The 16,364-nt window shown below is 52.8% G+C and overlaps 4 protein-coding genes across 4 annotated transcripts; 3 read left to right on the forward strand and 1 right to left on the reverse strand.

Moving 5' to 3' along the window:
• The first annotated feature begins 327 nt into the window (after positions 1–327).
• Positions 328–3,469, forward strand: COCSUDRAFT_48776 (hypothetical protein). The gene is made up of 6 exons (XM_005644025.1): positions 328–677; positions 843–1,125; positions 1,299–1,544; positions 1,838–1,985; positions 2,224–2,410; positions 2,729–3,469. Exons 1-6 carry the CDS (start codon positions 637–639, stop codon positions 2,934–2,936), a joined length of 1,113 nt encoding a protein of 370 aa, XP_005644082.1. The 5' UTR covers positions 328–636; the 3' UTR covers positions 2,937–3,469.
• Positions 3,470–3,999: 530 nt separating this feature from the next.
• COCSUDRAFT_58287 (hypothetical protein) lies at positions 4,000–6,855 on the forward strand (the record flags this gene model as incomplete). Its single annotated transcript, XM_005644026.1, has 6 exons — positions 4,000–4,033; positions 4,290–4,421; positions 4,802–4,847; positions 5,119–5,317; positions 5,823–5,941; positions 6,714–6,855. 6 exons carry the CDS (start codon positions 4,000–4,002, stop codon positions 6,853–6,855), a joined length of 672 nt encoding a protein of 223 aa, XP_005644083.1.
• A 99-nt stretch (positions 6,856–6,954) lies between these two features.
• Positions 6,955–8,859, forward strand: COCSUDRAFT_67692 (hypothetical protein; the record flags this gene model as incomplete). The annotated part of the gene is made up of 3 exons (XM_005644027.1): positions 6,955–7,019; positions 7,324–7,414; positions 7,705–8,859. The coding sequence occupies 3 exons, from the start codon at positions 6,955–6,957 to the stop codon at positions 7,981–7,983; spliced, it is 435 nt and encodes a 144-aa protein (XP_005644084.1). The 3' UTR covers positions 7,984–8,859.
• A 274-nt stretch (positions 8,860–9,133) lies between these two features.
• Positions 9,134–15,899, reverse strand: COCSUDRAFT_58289 (hypothetical protein; the record flags this gene model as incomplete). Its single annotated transcript, XM_005644028.1, has 13 exons — positions 9,134–9,387; positions 9,992–10,123; positions 11,058–11,235; positions 11,709–11,888; positions 12,293–12,428; positions 12,698–12,829; positions 13,397–13,668; positions 13,979–14,095; positions 14,343–14,435; positions 14,774–14,992; positions 15,194–15,307; positions 15,446–15,598; positions 15,846–15,899. The coding sequence occupies 13 exons, from the start codon at positions 15,897–15,899 to the stop codon at positions 9,134–9,136; spliced, it is 2,034 nt and encodes a 677-aa protein (XP_005644085.1).
• Between the last annotated feature and the right edge of the window lie 465 nt (positions 15,900–16,364).

Consider the following 16,364-nt stretch of genomic DNA (forward strand, 5'->3'; position numbering starts at 1 on the left):
TGCTCGCGTATCAAAGCAGCCTTCTTGATATATTTCAGCCTTCAGCCTGAGGGCTGACCGTGTGCATCTCACATTGTTTGAATCGATATGTATGATTTGGACTCGAACAGGAGATCGGACAAGAAATAATTCCCACTGCTCGAGTTTCCAATCCAATAAATGCTCTCATTGCATGCTGAATCCGATGAATTCACGAAGAGGAACAAACAGATCTGACTTGCATTGCCTGTTCAGGTCTGAAGTCCAGCATGCAAGTGACGTCACCTTGAAGTCCACTCAGCCTGGAAGCTGTTTGTGAAGGACAGCTTTCCTTGTTTCCAAACGCCAGCACGATATATATTGCAGCTGTTGAATTACTGCTGGTCTCTCTGGATTATAATAAACTTATTGTACGTTGTTTTGGTATTGCACGGCGAGCTTTTTACCTGTGATCGACTGGACCAAATCTGCACCTTGCTGCTGTAGTCGCTACTGGTATCATATATCGTGATGAATTTGGCTCTGTAGTAGCATATGTAGAGCAGCAGGATTGCTGCAATAGAGGAAACGTTGGTTAATCGACGCCTCCACCGTGCATTGGAAGTGCCGGTCAGGCGGACTGACGTTCAGCAGGGCACCTGTATTGAGAAAATAAGCATGGACGACGCCGTTGACGCAAGGCGAGCCAGATTGTCAAAGTGAGTGGTCCCACATGGCCACTATGGCGATCACAGTCTTGTCCACAGCACCCCTAGTTGACAGCATAGCTTCTTGATCTATCAGTTCTCAAGTCATTTGCCGGATAAGAGGTGTCAATGTTCGATACCAGTGTATTTTGAGGCGGTTCACATGTCTGTTCGCAGCATGAAGTCGTTCTTTGGAGGCAAGGCATGCACAAGGGAGGCCTGCGCGATCCGCAGCCTAAGGCCTGAAGCGCCGTCTGCTGCCCCCAGCAAAGCTCCTGGTGTGCAGAGGAAGGCAGCTGGCAGCAGCACAGCCGGCAGCAAGACAGCCACCAAAGGCACTCAGCCTAGAAAGGCTGCCCCGGCTGCGCAGAAGCGGCGCCGCAGCCATTATGCAGACTTCAGCGAACTCGACGACGATACCCCTGGGCCCAGCGCGCCTTCCACCCGCATTCCCACAGCGGTGTGCACTTCTTCAGAAATACTCTCGTACGCAGTCGTCTCCTGCACGGAGCCTTCAGAAGGACCTACTTTGCGCGCTCGGCAGCAACAATATGCCTGAGGCAGCTTGGCCAATATGCACATGCTGACTTGGGATACGTGCTTGAGCTGTACTGACGCCATTACTTGTGACAGGGCGAGCGTGCTCTGGCGGCAGTGGAAGCCGTGGAGCGAATGCGGCAGCAGAAGTCCGGCGCGCGGCCGCAGCCGGCTCCCTCGCCGCAGACGGCGCGTTACGGCGGCGGGCCGCCCGCGGCTGCCGCGGCAGCCGGCAACGGCCGGCCATCTTCTCGGCCGGCGGCGGCGGCGCAGAAAACGAAGGTGGTGCATTCGCGGTCAAAGTTCGGTGCTGGAGCCCGCGGAGATGCTCTCCCTCCACAGGTGCCTCGCTGCGCATTCCCCTTGCGTGCCCTTCGGTAGTACTGTAAGTTAGAGCGCTGAGGCAGCCCTTCCTTCGTTCTTAGGGCTCGCACTGCCTTGCATGTCTTGCTTTGTACTTTAGCTTAATGTGTGCTGTCCCCAATCAGATGTTCATGTCTCGGCAGTATGACCTGCTGGTAGAGTTTCTGTCCCTGTAAAGGATAGGAATGGATGCCTGTATGAAGTAAGTCGTGACAACTGTGAATTACAAATATGAAAAGACACAGATTGCATTTGGGTGTGTCAATGCGCAGGAGAGGATGAAGGGGCTGACAGAACGGCAGAAGGCCGACATGGTAATGCAGAGGATGCAGGCCAGCAGCATCAGCAGGCAAAAGGCATCTCAGACCTCCTCATCCACAGTCAGCAAGCAGCACCGACCATCACCTCTACCTAGCAGTGGTGCGGCCTCTTTTCCTCTTGTGTGCCTGGCAGTCCAAGAGGGTGCCATGGATTGAATTAAGAAAGTGTATCTTTTGAGTGGAGGCCAAAGTTGTATGAATCAGAGATCTGACTGCCTACTGGGTCGCACCGAGGTAGGCAGGTTTCTGGGTCGTCTTGAAGCCTTCTGGCATGGAAATTTCCCACTGCAGCCCGGCATTGGCATGCTATTGTGATGTGTGACCTGCTCGTTGCGCAGGTGTGCAACGTCCACTGCCCAGCAATGGGCGGCCGGGCAGCGCCGACGGACAGCCGCCGCGGCTGAAGAGGGGCAGGGAGCCAGATTTGGACAATGACTACGACAGCGATTTTGTGGCGAGCGACGACGATGTCGGTGAGGACTGGCACTCAGCGCTGCGCAGCCTCACCGGCTACGACCCGCGCAAGTGGGTTCTGCTCTTCTCTGCATTGCTGATTTCTTCTCAGGTTATTGCAAGATGTCAATCGAGGCATAAAGTTGGGATACCGCAGTAGCAGTCTCGAGCAGTCTCCCCAGCATCCAGGATTATTAGTCCTGATTCCGCAATGAGTCCGGCCCGACCTTGAAAGCCAGCCTTCATAAGGCTCCAATTCAAAAGTTCTGAATCATGGGCAGTCCATTGTCTGACCACCTGCTCCTTCTGTTTTGCTGGTCCAATGTTGCTTCAATCGCACTCTGTGCAACACATGCATAGTGTAATATTGCATTTGACCGGGTGGCGTAGGTTCAACCCTGCAGACGACAGAGATGACAGGCGGATGGTGGCGAGCAAAAGGGAGATAGAGGCAGAGGAGCGGCGGTCTAAGCGGCTGGGGGTAGAGGAAGATCGCGCAGAGGAAGCACGCGAAGCGCAGCGCGCATCACTGAAAGCAGCTCGCAAGGAGAAGGCTGGCCGCGCCAGAAAAGGCGCAGCTGCATTCCTGGACGACTGATTGGCTGCAGTATATGCATGCTTTGAGATTTCTCAGGAGGAAGGTGTACTGTGGCTCCGTTTAAAAAATGGCTGCATGCATGTTTGGCAGGAGACTGGCATTGCTGACATGCATCGTTTGCCGGTCTCTCATTCCAAATTGTGAACTGTGGACAATGTCCTCGCAGTTGCTTCTAAGAGACACTGATGTTGACAGCAATGCTTGGCATTAGAACATAGCTGGTCAAGAGCACACTGTTGATCAAGGGTTTTTGCATCAAGAGCATGCCTCCCACCAACACCAGATTCTAGCTCCACTGTGTTGTCAGACGATGCGATTGGCCTGATAGATTACGTGACGAAGTAATATCAATTCGGAACTTTCAAGATTTACAAATCTCGGCTGAGCCGGCTCGCTATGTTCGGAGATTTATTTCCTGCGTGTATCTATCGAAAATGACGAGGCAGAGCATTTTCAAGTCTTTCCGAAAACAGCTGTTTGGGAGAAGGCAAAAATCTGAGAGTACTGAGAGGTGTAGCGGTTGGGAAACATTGAAGCATGAGGACGGAATTCGGAAGCCTTTTCTACTCCTGTTCTGTAGGACCACCATGGCTGACACAGGAAACACCAGAGAGATTTGACAATTGAGGGATACTTGAGGTGGACTTTTCAGGTCCGGGCACGTCACTGCACCATGCTCACAGAGCTAAGCCTGGTTACTGCGGCTTCTCTGCACACCGGGTGCAACTGACGCATACACAGCACCCCCGCGTTCGTCCTGCCTCCATATTTCCCGTCCAAGTGGGTGAGTACGAACCACTGGAGATTATCTCTACGACCGCAATAGCTTGTCATGGCTCGCTTATACAGTGAAAATGCTTATACTTGACGCCTTTTTCTGCTCTCGAAAGACACTTCTGGTTCTTCTTCATATTTTGCCTTCACTGGCGAACGTGACAGGTGCATACCGCAAACGCACGAACACTTTCCCGGTCCCGCGCAAGGAAAGGGCTGTCATATAACACAATGTTTCCCTGCTCTGTTGCAGCCGCCATTTTACTCGAGGTCGACGGCACCTGCCAGGATGCCAAAAGGCAAAACTAAGCAACAATCTACAGGTACACATGCGTCTTATTCACATTCTCCATGTGAACTCACACCATGAATGCTTAGCAAATCTGGACAGCTGAATTCAGGCGACAGCAAGGGCAGGAGGCCCATACATAGCAAGGAAGCACTTGTTAAACTTTCTCAGCATACTCATATCAGGGGAACAGCCTCCTTCAGGCTGGCCGCGTCCTTAAGTCTTTCACAATTTCATAGAAGTTGAGATGGCCTCCGCACAGCAATGAAAGCTTGGGTGCTGGCGTGCAGAGCCAGCCAACCCCGCACTGCCACCCATCAGCGTGGAAGAGGCAGTGGAGAATGTTGTGGCCAGCCTGCGCATGAGGGCTGCTGGCACGCAGCGCAGAGTCCTCCAATGGCAGGAACTGGCCCGCGCCTTGGGTGAGCACCCCCTGAGAGCCTCTGCTGTCCCCCTGCATCCAGCTGAGATGCATCCTTATGCCTCATATGACCTTAATGCGGGACACACTGTTTGCATCACGTCGAAACCATGGGGGCGTTAGGGCAACCCTGGCTCGGTCTATCAGGCACTCGGTCATTTTGAAGTCTGAAAGAGGTGAGATGGGCAGGATTTCAACCTGCACCAGAGGGAGAGGTTGCATGGCTGGGTGAAGGCTGCTGTGCAGCTCCTTGAGAATGGCCCTGTGCCAAGGTTTTACTGGAGAGCGCTGTGGTCAGCGCACCAGATAGAGCAGAGTGAACCTGGCACAATTTGTGTCACTATTCTGTTGCCGCTTTAAAGTTGGGGTTGGCTTGTGCAGGCAAGGGCAAGGGAGCTGCGCGAATTGCCTTCCTCAGGAATCTCAAGTGAGCGCCCAATACACCTACCTTGACAACGTCCTTAACGGCCTGTCAAAGAAAAACCAACAAATGAGCTCCGCCACTTGTGTTGCAAGGGGGCGGCTCAGCATTATCGTGTCCAGCTGTACCAGCATTGGCATGCAAAACTCAGTAGCTCGCCATGCGCATTGGGGCCAGCTTCACTACTTGGCTGCAGTCCTTCCTAACATTCTATTTGGGCACGCTTATCTGAAAGGGTGTCTGGAGCTAGATTGTTGACAAGAGCATGTGCATGCAGCCCTAACCTGCGGCGAGGGGCGTTCAGTGCGGACGAGGTGATGCTTGTGGCCTGCCTGCACCTGAAGCTGTGCCGCACCTGCGAGTCACCCATCTCCGAGATCGGTATCGCGCTGGGCACCACGGACGCTTATGGCCTGCCGCTCGATTTCCGCAGCCCCTTTGACATCAGCGACCTGCTGCGCAAGACAGCCGAGAAGGTGCGAGGCGTTCCCTTTGCCATTCCACATCAGCCTCACCCTTCTCAGAGCAATCTGTATACTTCTAGACCTTAAGGCCACAGATGACCTCAGAGTGGGGCAATCTATCGTCCCTTGAGCACTGTCACCCAGATTGCCTACCCAACTAAGGCAGATCAGAAACCCAGCATGTGTTGCATAACATACAAGGCAGGGATGCATTGAAGACAGTCCAGGCTTGGTCTATGGGGCGCTCAGTCTCAATGGCATGCAATTACACTGTTGGCAGCTTGGCAGCAGCTGCAGAGGATTCTTTTTGCTTCGCAAAGATAGTTTGAGGAGTGGACACTGCCATTGACTTGGAGAATGCCCTCGAGTACTGTGTCTACTATGCAGTACAGCAGGAGCTCTGCACAAGGGACAACTGCATTTCTCCTATCCTACTGCTGCATGTTGTCAGTGAATGATGACGACATGAGCCTTCATATAATGTAATACTGTGATGATGATGACTTGTCTTGTGCAGGACTGCCCGCCGCGCAGCGCAGCGAAGAGTGTTTTCTTCTTCCATTACGCGCGGCGGCTGGCGGCCGTCATGGCGTCCGATGACTTTGCTGGCGACCGCGCATGGGACCATCTCGCCGGGTGCGCGGTGTTCCAGTCATTAGTTCATATTACTACTGCCTTGTTAGTCATGCCTGTGGCAGATTTCTCCCTGCAGAGTTTGTCAAACAGCCGCAGAGCCATGACACAGCAAATATTGATCAACGACTGCATTGTTCACAGTGCTTTCTCACAAGAAACTCCCTTCGGACGGTCAACAGTGTTTCTTGAAGTGTCCTGATAGACATTGGGGGTGGCGCACAAGCCCTCCTGCCGGCCTTCTGTATTGTTATGGGTCCCGGCCCCTGAGTGGAGGATGCCTGACTTTGGTCAGCAGAGCAGCCCAGCCGCTCTAGTGAAGGGAGCCTGGATCAAGTGATTATTTTGCTCCTGTGATGCAGTATATCATCGCATGAGATACTGTAGTAGTCATATTTAAACCCGCACCCTCGGCGGCGCGGGAAAATTTCAAAGCTTTTTGGGGGTCTTCCTGACATCACCAGGGTCATGCTCCACTGAGTTGGGCTTCTCGAGAGCTTTCCGAATTTGGTCTCAAAACTATCATAGGATTTATATTATGGGAGATTTGGGAGGTAATTATCCACCCTCTTTGGCCATAATTTATTATTTATTACGGTTTTCAGAATGACTACTATTACAGTATTTTTCCATGACATTGCCACGCATGCTGTGTCAGGGTGCCCTACCTGTAGGTCATCATACTCCCAAAGGACAGAGGATGACAAAAACATCCACCAAAAATGAAAAATTGGATGATTTTTGGAATTGAACGGTGGAGTGTGTCCTTGCGCAGGCATTTCCGGAGGGCCATTCTCGCGGTTGCCCCACACAGCAGCAAGGAGCTGGAGCTGCTGATCAAAGCGCTGCACAAGACTGGGCAGCTCGCCAAGTTTGGCTTTCACTCCAACGCGCTGCCGGCCGAAATGCGCAGGTGAGAAAGCAGATAATTCTGGGGTTTGCAAGTGAATGCATGCGCATCCCTCTGCACCATAAAGCCTCAAATGACCTCAGAACGGGGCACCCGATTGCAAGACATGCAGAGCAGGGAGTGCTTCAAGACAGGCCTGGCTCAGCCAAAGGCGCTCCAAGCCGCTCTAAGGTCTGGAAGACACGACATGTGTAGGAAAATGAGCCTGCGCCAGAGAGGGACAATCCAGATCCGGCATTTGCAATATAGAAGCAGCATTCATGCTGGTCTGGAATCATATAGTACATGAACACTGCAGCAGCCATGCAGGCCGGCTCAAATTTCCAGCAAGAGCAGCCGATCGGGCCCCTGGCTGAATAAACATCGCTTGCAGTGCCCGGAGGCAGACCTCCTTGAGATCCCAGGGAGCGCTGTGAATACAATGCACTGCAGCCATGCTACACCTATTGCAACTCTGAGGGGTTATGGTGTTCAGGGCGGTGCGGCAGCTGAGGAGTTATTGTGTGAGGCGCAACGACCCTTTGAGCTTCCTGTGGGGCCGCACCCGCCAAAGGACCCCCACACAGGTGCCCCCCCGGTTCCCCCCACATTTGAAAAGTCTTACTCTTTCTTGAAGTGCCAGACTCTCTATGCCGGAGCAGTAGCTGGGCTACTTTTCGGGGCAGTGCAGAAGCTCAAGCCCATGTGCCTTGCCAGCTTGGTTCTGCGCAACGGACATAAGTGTTTGGACTTTGAACATCACTCTTCAGCCCTTTGTCCTGGGTCCTTACTGGTCCGTATTTGTCCTTTACTATGATTATCCCTGTGCTGAGTTCGCTTTCCCAAAGCTCATTGCCGCTCTGTGCATGGCCCGCAGACGGTGGACATTGCACCAAGCGCCGACGCATCCGTGCAGATAACCGCCGGGCCGATGGGGCCGGCAGCCGCCTGCGAAGGAAATGGCAACGCCTCGCCAGACAAGCTCCTTGCACTGCTGACGGCAGCCGGCCTGGCCAATGGCGGCGGCAGCCCGGGGTCCCCCCTCACGACCGGGGGGCGCCCACAGCTGTGGCAGCCGCCCTCCGCCGCCAAGGGGTCCCACCAGCCGCCAAGAAAGAGCGCGCGCCACGTCCAGCGGCGGCTGATCAATGCGTAGGAGTGATAATTCGCGCATCTGATCCTCCGAGGATGACTCCAAACACTGGTTTGGCACTGCTTCACAGCGTTCTTGCGCCGAAAGAGGGAAAGAGATCCTGCCTTCATCATCATGGCAGGATCGTTGTAGGGAGATGGAAGGGGGCAAGCATGCACATGTGCAAAGTATACAGAACATGTTTTTGTCTGGGTTTGCTTTGAGTTTCGCTTTTCAGATCGATTCAGTCCGTCCTGCTCATGAGCTTTACATTTCTAAGTCCTTGTTCTGTGGCAAGATTGGTTCGCGAGCCGTATCAGAGGGCACATGCGCCCAGATCTGCTTGGCATGGATATCCCTCCGCAGCCGTCTTGCTGCCCTGGAAATTCCAACTGTGGTTGCTCTTCCAGCCTGGGTCAATGACTTAGCTGTGGGAAACTACATCTGGTGTTGTTTTGTTCAGCAAATGCTGCGTCAAGTCGATAGCACCTCACTTGATCTCCATAGATGAACCCCAACGAATTCTTACCGATCTGCTTGCCAAAATGTGGCAACATGGGCTTTTGGGGGCACCATTTAACTGGGTCTTGACATCATGTGAGAACAGACGTCTATATATTTTTGGGTCTATTGCACATGGAACAAAACGATTTTGTGGGCTGAATTTCCTTGTGAAGGGTGACTTGGCCCACATATACTAGTACTGTCAAATGGGATTGCACATACAGCAGGGCAATGCTTCCACCAGCTGGGAACTCTATGTATAATATTCAATACGGTCATGTCGATATTGTCACAAAAAGGGAATCTCCCGTAGACAGGGGATATATTGTACATGAGGGGTTTTTGCTAATCAAGGTTCCTGAAACCTGCAGCTGTAAGGTGTAACAGCATTGGGAGAAGAAATTGTCCTGGTGTGCCACGTGCACCATGTGGCGTTACAATATTTCCAAATCGACCTCATACTTTCACAACATGACGTAGACCATCAATAATCATTATTATTTGTACATGCTGTTCCTGCCAGAGCTCTCGAGGCGAGGTGCGTCTGCAGACAAGCTGAAGGGTGGCAGCAGCTGCCATAGGCCATGGGTGCCAAATGCAAACAAGTACAATGACTGCATCTTGCCCCCCGTAGTGAGGTACAGCACACTTGGAAACATCTGCAGGCCGCTCAAATTCCATCTTGCAGCGGTTTGAGATCCACTGAGGTTTCATTAGCCTCCAGGCTGATTTTCTTTGGGTCCTCAGAGGTGCTTGTCGCCGCGGCGGCGGCTGTAGTGGCGGTGGCGTTGAGTGTTGAGGTGCGAAGCTGGGTCTGATAAAAGACCAGAGCAATTCGGTGGGAGTCTTTCTGCGGCAGCCAGAGGCCGCTGTTGCCATGTGTGCCCACTCCCTTGTCGCCGCTGCGATGAAACAACACGAGTCCTGCGTTTTCACACCGCCATCATCGCCCCAGCTGCAAATGTTAACAATGTTAACAATTTTGGGGAGGCCACTGCTACAGAAATCTAGACCGCTGCGCAAGATGGTCAGGTTAGTAGTGCGCGGTTGCAGGCATGCTGCTGCTGTCAGCGGCAGGTTTGCACAGCTCAGTCCATATCTCAGCATACCGAGAGCTTCATCCCAATTGCACCTGTCACCACTCTCGGGAGGCCAAGTTGCCTCAGAAAAGCGCACCATTGTCACCATCTGGTGCAAGACAGCACATTTATCCAAGAGGTCGCTGGTGTTCTTAGAGCTACTGTTCGGCTTCGCATTTTATCTAACACATACTGAAGACTGCATGGGAATGGGCCGGCTAACTTTTCTCGATGCAATTATGCTCCGTTCTGGGCAGCCAGCAAAACTGACACAAATCTCAAGTTTCCGCATATCTTCAACACCCAATTGCCAATGGCTTTCACCGGCTTGGAATCTGTACACGTGTTGCATGTCTGGGCTTCTCACCATGACTAACATACATGCCAAAAGAGGCATCAATCCATTCAACGGCAATGTTCCAGGGTGCAGTCAAGCGGGCATCCCTCACCCTGTCGCATGTCCAGCGCTTTGTGGTATTGCGGAAGCAGGTAGAAGCAGCCGGCAAAGGGCGCCGCGCCAGTCTCGCACACCACAAGTGCACTGTACGAGCCCGCTGTGTTCTTCCCGTCCAGGTGCTTGCCTGCATGAGAGGAACAGGTGGTTGCAAATCTCACGTCTGTGACAGAGTGCGCAGTGCAGCTCACGAGAAGGGGATTCAGGGCCACAGAGCAAGTGCTTTCTGTCCATGGTACAGAGTCAGGCTGCTTGCCGAAAGCATGGGACGGCACCATTCGACCACAGCCTCACAGCTTGCCGTGCAAGACATGGATGCATGACATGGATACATCCACAGCTAGCGGTGTGCTAGTGCAGCCGGGTTTTTTGCTCACCTGTCCATTGCCTAATCCAATCAACATGCAGCTGAATGCTCTGCTCAGCGCTATACCGGCCATGCAGCTTCTCAAACAGTTTCCAGGGCGTGTGCATGGCATGAGGCATGGCTAGTTGTCTTGCATCCTGGGGTTCTCGTGCTTTTAGGTCTCTTCCAGGCTCTGCAGAATATCCTGACTTTACAAGTGCTCGGACGCACGTGCAGGTGATGGTGTTTCTAGCCATTCACTAGCTAACATGCTCAGAATTCTGAGTGTCCTCATGCTGAGGCAGGCCCGTCTCTGCCTCCATCCGTTTCTATCAGGTGTTAACATGTACAGCAGCTGCAGCTGGCTTTCTAGGGTGGAGCCAATGCAACAGCCAGCTTCTGAGGGAGGAAAAAACGAGCCCTGGCAGGACGTCACCTACAGTGTTGCTCGACATTCATATCTCCTCTCAAACAGGGGGTGTGCGCGCATGAGCAATCATAGTAATCCAATACAGTGCAGATCTGAACCTCCATAAATCTCCACAGCTTCAGTATTTATGCAGTCGCTCTCACTCTAAAATCCCCTGCAAGAAACCCTACTCTCCAATCATCAAACTGGGCAGGCGATGACCTGTGGTCCCAAATGGCAAACACTGTTGGGAAAACATAGGCGATTTTGATCTAAGCAGATGACTACACGCGTGAAAACACTCACCGGTGCGGTAGTCCAGGTTGAAGGAATAGGCGTTCCAGGCGGTGCGGCCGAGCGCGGTGGCGGCCTGTAGCGGGCACTGCGCCGTGCGCTCAAGCATGCGCGCGGCCGCGCCGGCCGTCGCCGGGTGCGCCGCGAAGACATCCCACAGCGCCTCCGCAGCCGAGACCAGACCCGGCTCCTGCGCAGTGCAGTCAATTTCACGTCTCCCCTGCTGGATTTGTGCAGCCTTTGCAGCCGCCACCAGTCCCGGCTCCCGCAAATACATCCGGCAGAGCATACTATGTTGCCAACTACCTGCAGTTCAAAAGTGCTGCCAGAGAATTGCTGCAAGTGCTGTGCCATGCAGACAGAGATGTTGCGCAAAGTGCACGGTATACCCAGATGCATCGGCACCACATGCAGTGTGTACTTCATAGGCACGTCCTGGCATGCAAAAGACCAGGAGCTCCTCAGGCAATTCCACGCGAAGTTGTAGACGGTCCAAAGGTCTGTAACGCAGTGTCTCACCTCAGGTGCGAGCAGCGCAGAGAGCAAGGACTGCATGGCATTGCTGCATTGGCTTGTTGCAATCTGGATCAACAGCTTTGAAAGTCCAATCAAATACTGGCCATAGATGTGAAAGGCCAGACTGCAGACTCCTTCATCACTCACCTCGGGCGCGAGCAGGGCGGAGAGCGTGGACTGCACGGGCCGCGGCGGCTGCGCTCCAGGCATGTCGGCCATTTTGACGCCGCCGCTCCAGGAGCGGATGGGGAGGGAACGCCACGACTTGCAGAAGCCCATTATCGAGCCGCCGTTGCGCGTCACGTCGCACTCCTCGCCGATGTATATCTGCGCACGTGTGACGCAGCCGCGACCCACTTTCATTTTTGCTATCAGCACCCGTTCAACAGAACTGTAATGAAAGTTTTCTTACATTCATGACCCCTGCGTATGAAGGCGCAAGGTGACCTCTATTTGATTATTTGTTAGATATAAATTTGCCCTGAAAGGCGCTTGATAAGCAGATGGGTAGAACTGTACTTGTGCTGAGAACCACAATTGAGACCAGATGGACAGTACTCATTGCACTTATCGAAAGAAGAGCTATGCAACTGCCAGGAGTTGTGCAAAAGGACTGTGCATGCATGCAGGCCCACATCCATTTCTGATGAAACCCAAGCCATACTCCCTCAATGTCACTGTCATGACTTTGAGTTGCTGCAAGGCTAAGTAGGACGGGGTCAGCTGCAAACCTTGCGTGAGTCGGGTGAGACATGCACGACGTGAGACAGCATCAGAGCGTGGCACTTGGACGCCTCAGCATTCTTGGGTGCAGACTCCTCAGATGCCGCCTCTGTGCGCTCCCCAACCCCCAGCCGTGTCTTCCTCCTGACGCCAATCGTGCACAAAATAATCATTCCAAGCACACCACATTCTTGGAGTGCAAATTAATTGCAAAGAGATTATGCTGCAGAATGTGCATCTGCGGGTAGCAGCTCCTTCACCCATGCTGGGTTGTGAAGTGGTGGGCACTGCCTGCATGTATGCGCAGCTTTTACGGAGACCCTCTTCTACGGAGACCGTCTTTGGGTCTTCTTGCCTCACATATGTGAAATAAGACCCAATCAAAATCCAAGGTTTTGGACCCAACAAGGCACCTGTGCACTGCTTGCTTGACGGCCTCCTTGACATGCGGCTGTGCCAGGAACGCCGCGATATCGACTGGGCCAGCGCTCAGGCGCCCGTCTGTGCACTCCGGCAGCCGCCCCTGCTGGTACAGCTGCAGAGCCCTGCAACACTCAACCATGAACTCTACATGTCAGCAAGCTTCTGCCTTCCTAAGGCAACTGAATGATGTTTAAAAGCCCCAATTGTGGCATGCTCTAGAGCTGCGCCGCTGATACACATCAACGCAAGCAGGTGGATGAATTGAAGTGAGTACAGTGGGCTTCCCTCTCCATTTGCCCAAGCAATGCAGTGTTAACAACTGCAAGGGCTGCAAGCTGTTGCGTCAGTGTCAGCTCATGCCCGAGTTTGGCCCAGCATGCAGATCAATGTAAATACTAGCATGTGTGTTCTGCTGATGTGCATGATGAGGCTGGAGTGATCCCGCTTAAGATACAAAATTACTGTCAGCATGGTTGCTGTCAAGCTCCTGCCAGAGGCAACGTGCATCTGCAGACAGCTCTGATATACAGTACATAGTTTGAAAGTGCTTCTCCAGAGTCTGGTTTCCCATTGTGCAAACATGCCAAGCAAGCACCCTCCATGGCACTTTCATTAGCAAAATGTCACCACCCACAAGAAGAGGAATGGTGAATGCTCCCCTGGTCCATGACAAGGTGAGCAACACCCACCGCAGGACAAAGGGGCTCGCCAGATCGAGAGCAGCAGTGGGCAGTGCAGCGGCCCACAGCACATGCTCCCCGCTGCTCGCATCAAATGCGTCCAGACCGGCAGCCATCTCAGGCGCAGAAATCATCGCGTCCCGGCCGGGCACGTAGTCCAGAAGCTGCGAGGAAACCGGGAGGGGATGACTGGACCAGTGCTGCGCCTGATCTGGTGCGGACTTATCTGGCGCCTGCGCGAAACGCGCGCTGAGCTCCAGCGCCGCGCTCTGCGCCCTCTCCTGCGTCAGCGCATGACGAGTAGATTAGTCACTCTGTGCCAAATTTGTCTCTGTGCTGCTGTATGTGTAGCATTTTCCGAGCCACACGATCTCGAAGTTGCAAACTTTCAGGTTGCAAATGTTCTGGACATTCTTTGCCATCTTTGCATTTGCTGCCTACGTACTTCAAATTCGAAGGGGTCTCCTTGGATCTATGAAGGTTTTGCCAAAATGCAGGCAGCTTATGGCTGCTCAGAGGAGCTTGCAGGGCCATGCATGCCCACTGAAAATCTACTTGTTTTTATGATGATTCAGCCAGATCGATGATCACAGTAAGGCGCTGCGCGGCTGCATCGCGTCGGACGGCGCTGGCCCAATCGCCGGCGCTTGATTTGCAGGAGGCGCCCGAGCGTAGCTGGGAGCAAGTCCATGACGGCGATCCCTCCACCTGCGCACATGCAGATTCGCTTACCTGGCGTTCTTGACCCAAGCGGTGCATACCTACGTGTGAGCTGATGTCAGCAAAGAAAGAAATCCATTGCAGCTCCCAGGCAGGAAGAAAAACAATGCATTGCTCTTTGCATGCAGGAAATGAAAACAGAGCATTCAACGTCACATGGAGGAAATGATGACGCTGCATCGTAGGTCGCATGCGACATGCAGGAACTTAACGGAGTGCTGACAGATGCAGATACCTCTTTGAGCAGGCAGCGAGCGATAGAGCGCCATTTGCCGCAGGTGTCGCATTGCACCCATGACTCCAGCTCATTGTACTGCTTCCTGTGCACCTGCATGCATGACAGACGACTGCTGAGCATCCTCAAGGTGCTGACGCTTACATCTGCTCGGAAGGCCTTCCCCTTAAATAGGGGGGAGGTAGTTATTTGACACCTATTATAAAAAGTGATAAAATTAACAGAGATGATTTGTGTCATGCCATTAACGCCTTCCCCCTAAAACTGTGAGAGCTGCCTAGATACTCAGTAGGCAGCAATACATCACGCAGTATTGCTGTGCCTTGCGTCTTTGCTGGTCAATCTCACTCGCATGATTGCCAGGTAACTTGATCTTGCCCACATGTCAGAATCAGGTTAAAGCAGGAGAGGTTGAAAGTATGCAGACTCACCTCTTCCCCGCAGCATGAGCAAGCCTTGCTGGCCTCTGTTCCAAGCTCAATCCAGGTGCTGCACCGCATGCACTCCTCCCAGTGACTAAGCTTTGGATCATATGATACATCCACTTCAGCGCTCCCAACTCCATCTGCCTCTGGTGTTCTCTCAGGGCCAAGTGACAGTGGAGCAGTTCCTTTCCTGCCCTTCTTCTTGGCACCTCCCTCGACCAACTCCTGCAGCACAGCTGCCAGGCAATCACAGGCCTGTATCTTGCATAATGTAAGCGTCTATAACATCTCGAGGTCCAATATACCTCGTGCATGCTTCATTCAACAACCTTGTGCATGGCCAATAGTCCCAAAAGCTAGCAGCAAAGTGGCAGAACAGTCTGCTACAAGGATAGGGGACAAGAAACAGGAGAGGGAGCTTTGCACCTGGCAGATCTCTGGCTGCACAGTCTCTCCAGGGACATGGCGCTCGGCTGCAGAGACGCCTTGTGCGCGCTCAGCTGCGCGCTTTGCACGCTTTGCATCATGCTTTGACTTCGCCTGCATACATCAGCAACACCCGCAACATGACTGCGAAATACATGTCCTTTAACATTTACGCCTTGCATGCCCAGCAGCTTGACGATAATTTCGCTGGCCTGCATGCATGTGTTGAGACAGGGGTGGGAAGATCTGGACCTGTTGGGCAGAGTCCCGCTCCTCAATGAGCGCTCTGCGCTTCCTTTCAGTCAAGGTGAGTTCTTTAGGTCGCGTATGGAGCTTCCAGTCATCGCGCATCCTGCATGAGGCCCCCTTGAAGAGCTGGCTGCACTGCCATGCACCACCTTCTGCCTGTCCAGCAGAAGGAGCACTCGGACTACTAGATGCTAGCAATTGCATTGTGGAGGTCGTAACTTTCAGCATATGCGATTGACACAAAGAGGTAGTCACATGTCAAGATGATGAACGCAAGCCCAACGTCTTGGAGCAGCAATAAGGTTAGGCATCCAGCTCAATGCACAGGGTTGACAAGCACCTCTATCTGGGAAAGATGCTTCTCATCTATGGCCCTCCATTTGTTGCAAGCATCGCATTGCACCCAGGAGAGGCCCTTTTCGTCGTCGACAGCGGTTTCGGATTCGCTTTTCCCCATCCGATTGCCCATCAATTGAGTACACCTTTAAATGGGTTCTACTTCCAAGAGTAACTCTGGACCTCACCAAAATGATCTATCAAGGTAAAACAAAATCAGAAAGTCCAGATTTTTCTGGGACTGCAGGAGCAATGACTGCAGATCAACATGGCGATCTACACGGACAAGAGACAAGGCGAAATGGATATATATTGGCAAATTCCTTTTCTACATATCGAGGCAACACACTTTATGTTGCCAGCAAGCTGAAAGAACGGAATTCTTCAGATGATATATCATCTCACAAATGACGAATTAGAAAGCCGAATGAGCACGTTGCACAACGGTTCTTTTCGGACACTTTTGCGCTTTTGGCATCCATAGGAGAGCGCTTTTGCAAACGTCTTGCATGAAGTGGATCAGAGAACTCTGGGATTGTCCTGTGAACCACCACAGGCTACGTGGTTACAGATTTTCACTTCAAGT

Source organism: Coccomyxa subellipsoidea, assembly GCF_000258705.1.
Source record: "Coccomyxa subellipsoidea C-169, whole genome shotgun sequence".
NCBI classification, from domain to species: domain Eukaryota; kingdom Viridiplantae; phylum Chlorophyta; class Trebouxiophyceae; family Coccomyxaceae; genus Coccomyxa; species Coccomyxa subellipsoidea.

Excerpts from the sequence above, each read along its gene's own strand:
- COCSUDRAFT_48776 (XM_005644025.1), top strand. The coding sequence starts at position 637 with ATGGACGACGCCGTTGACGCAAGGCGAGCCAGATTGTCAAA. Across the intron at positions 1,545-1,837 it reads GAGATGCTCTCCCTCCACAG|GAGAGGATGAAGGGGCTGAC; the intron begins GTGCCTCGCTGC and ends GTCAATGCGCAG. Across the intron at positions 1,986-2,223 it reads ATCACCTCTACCTAGCAGTG|GTGTGCAACGTCCACTGCCC; the intron begins GTGCGGCCTCTT and ends CTCGTTGCGCAG.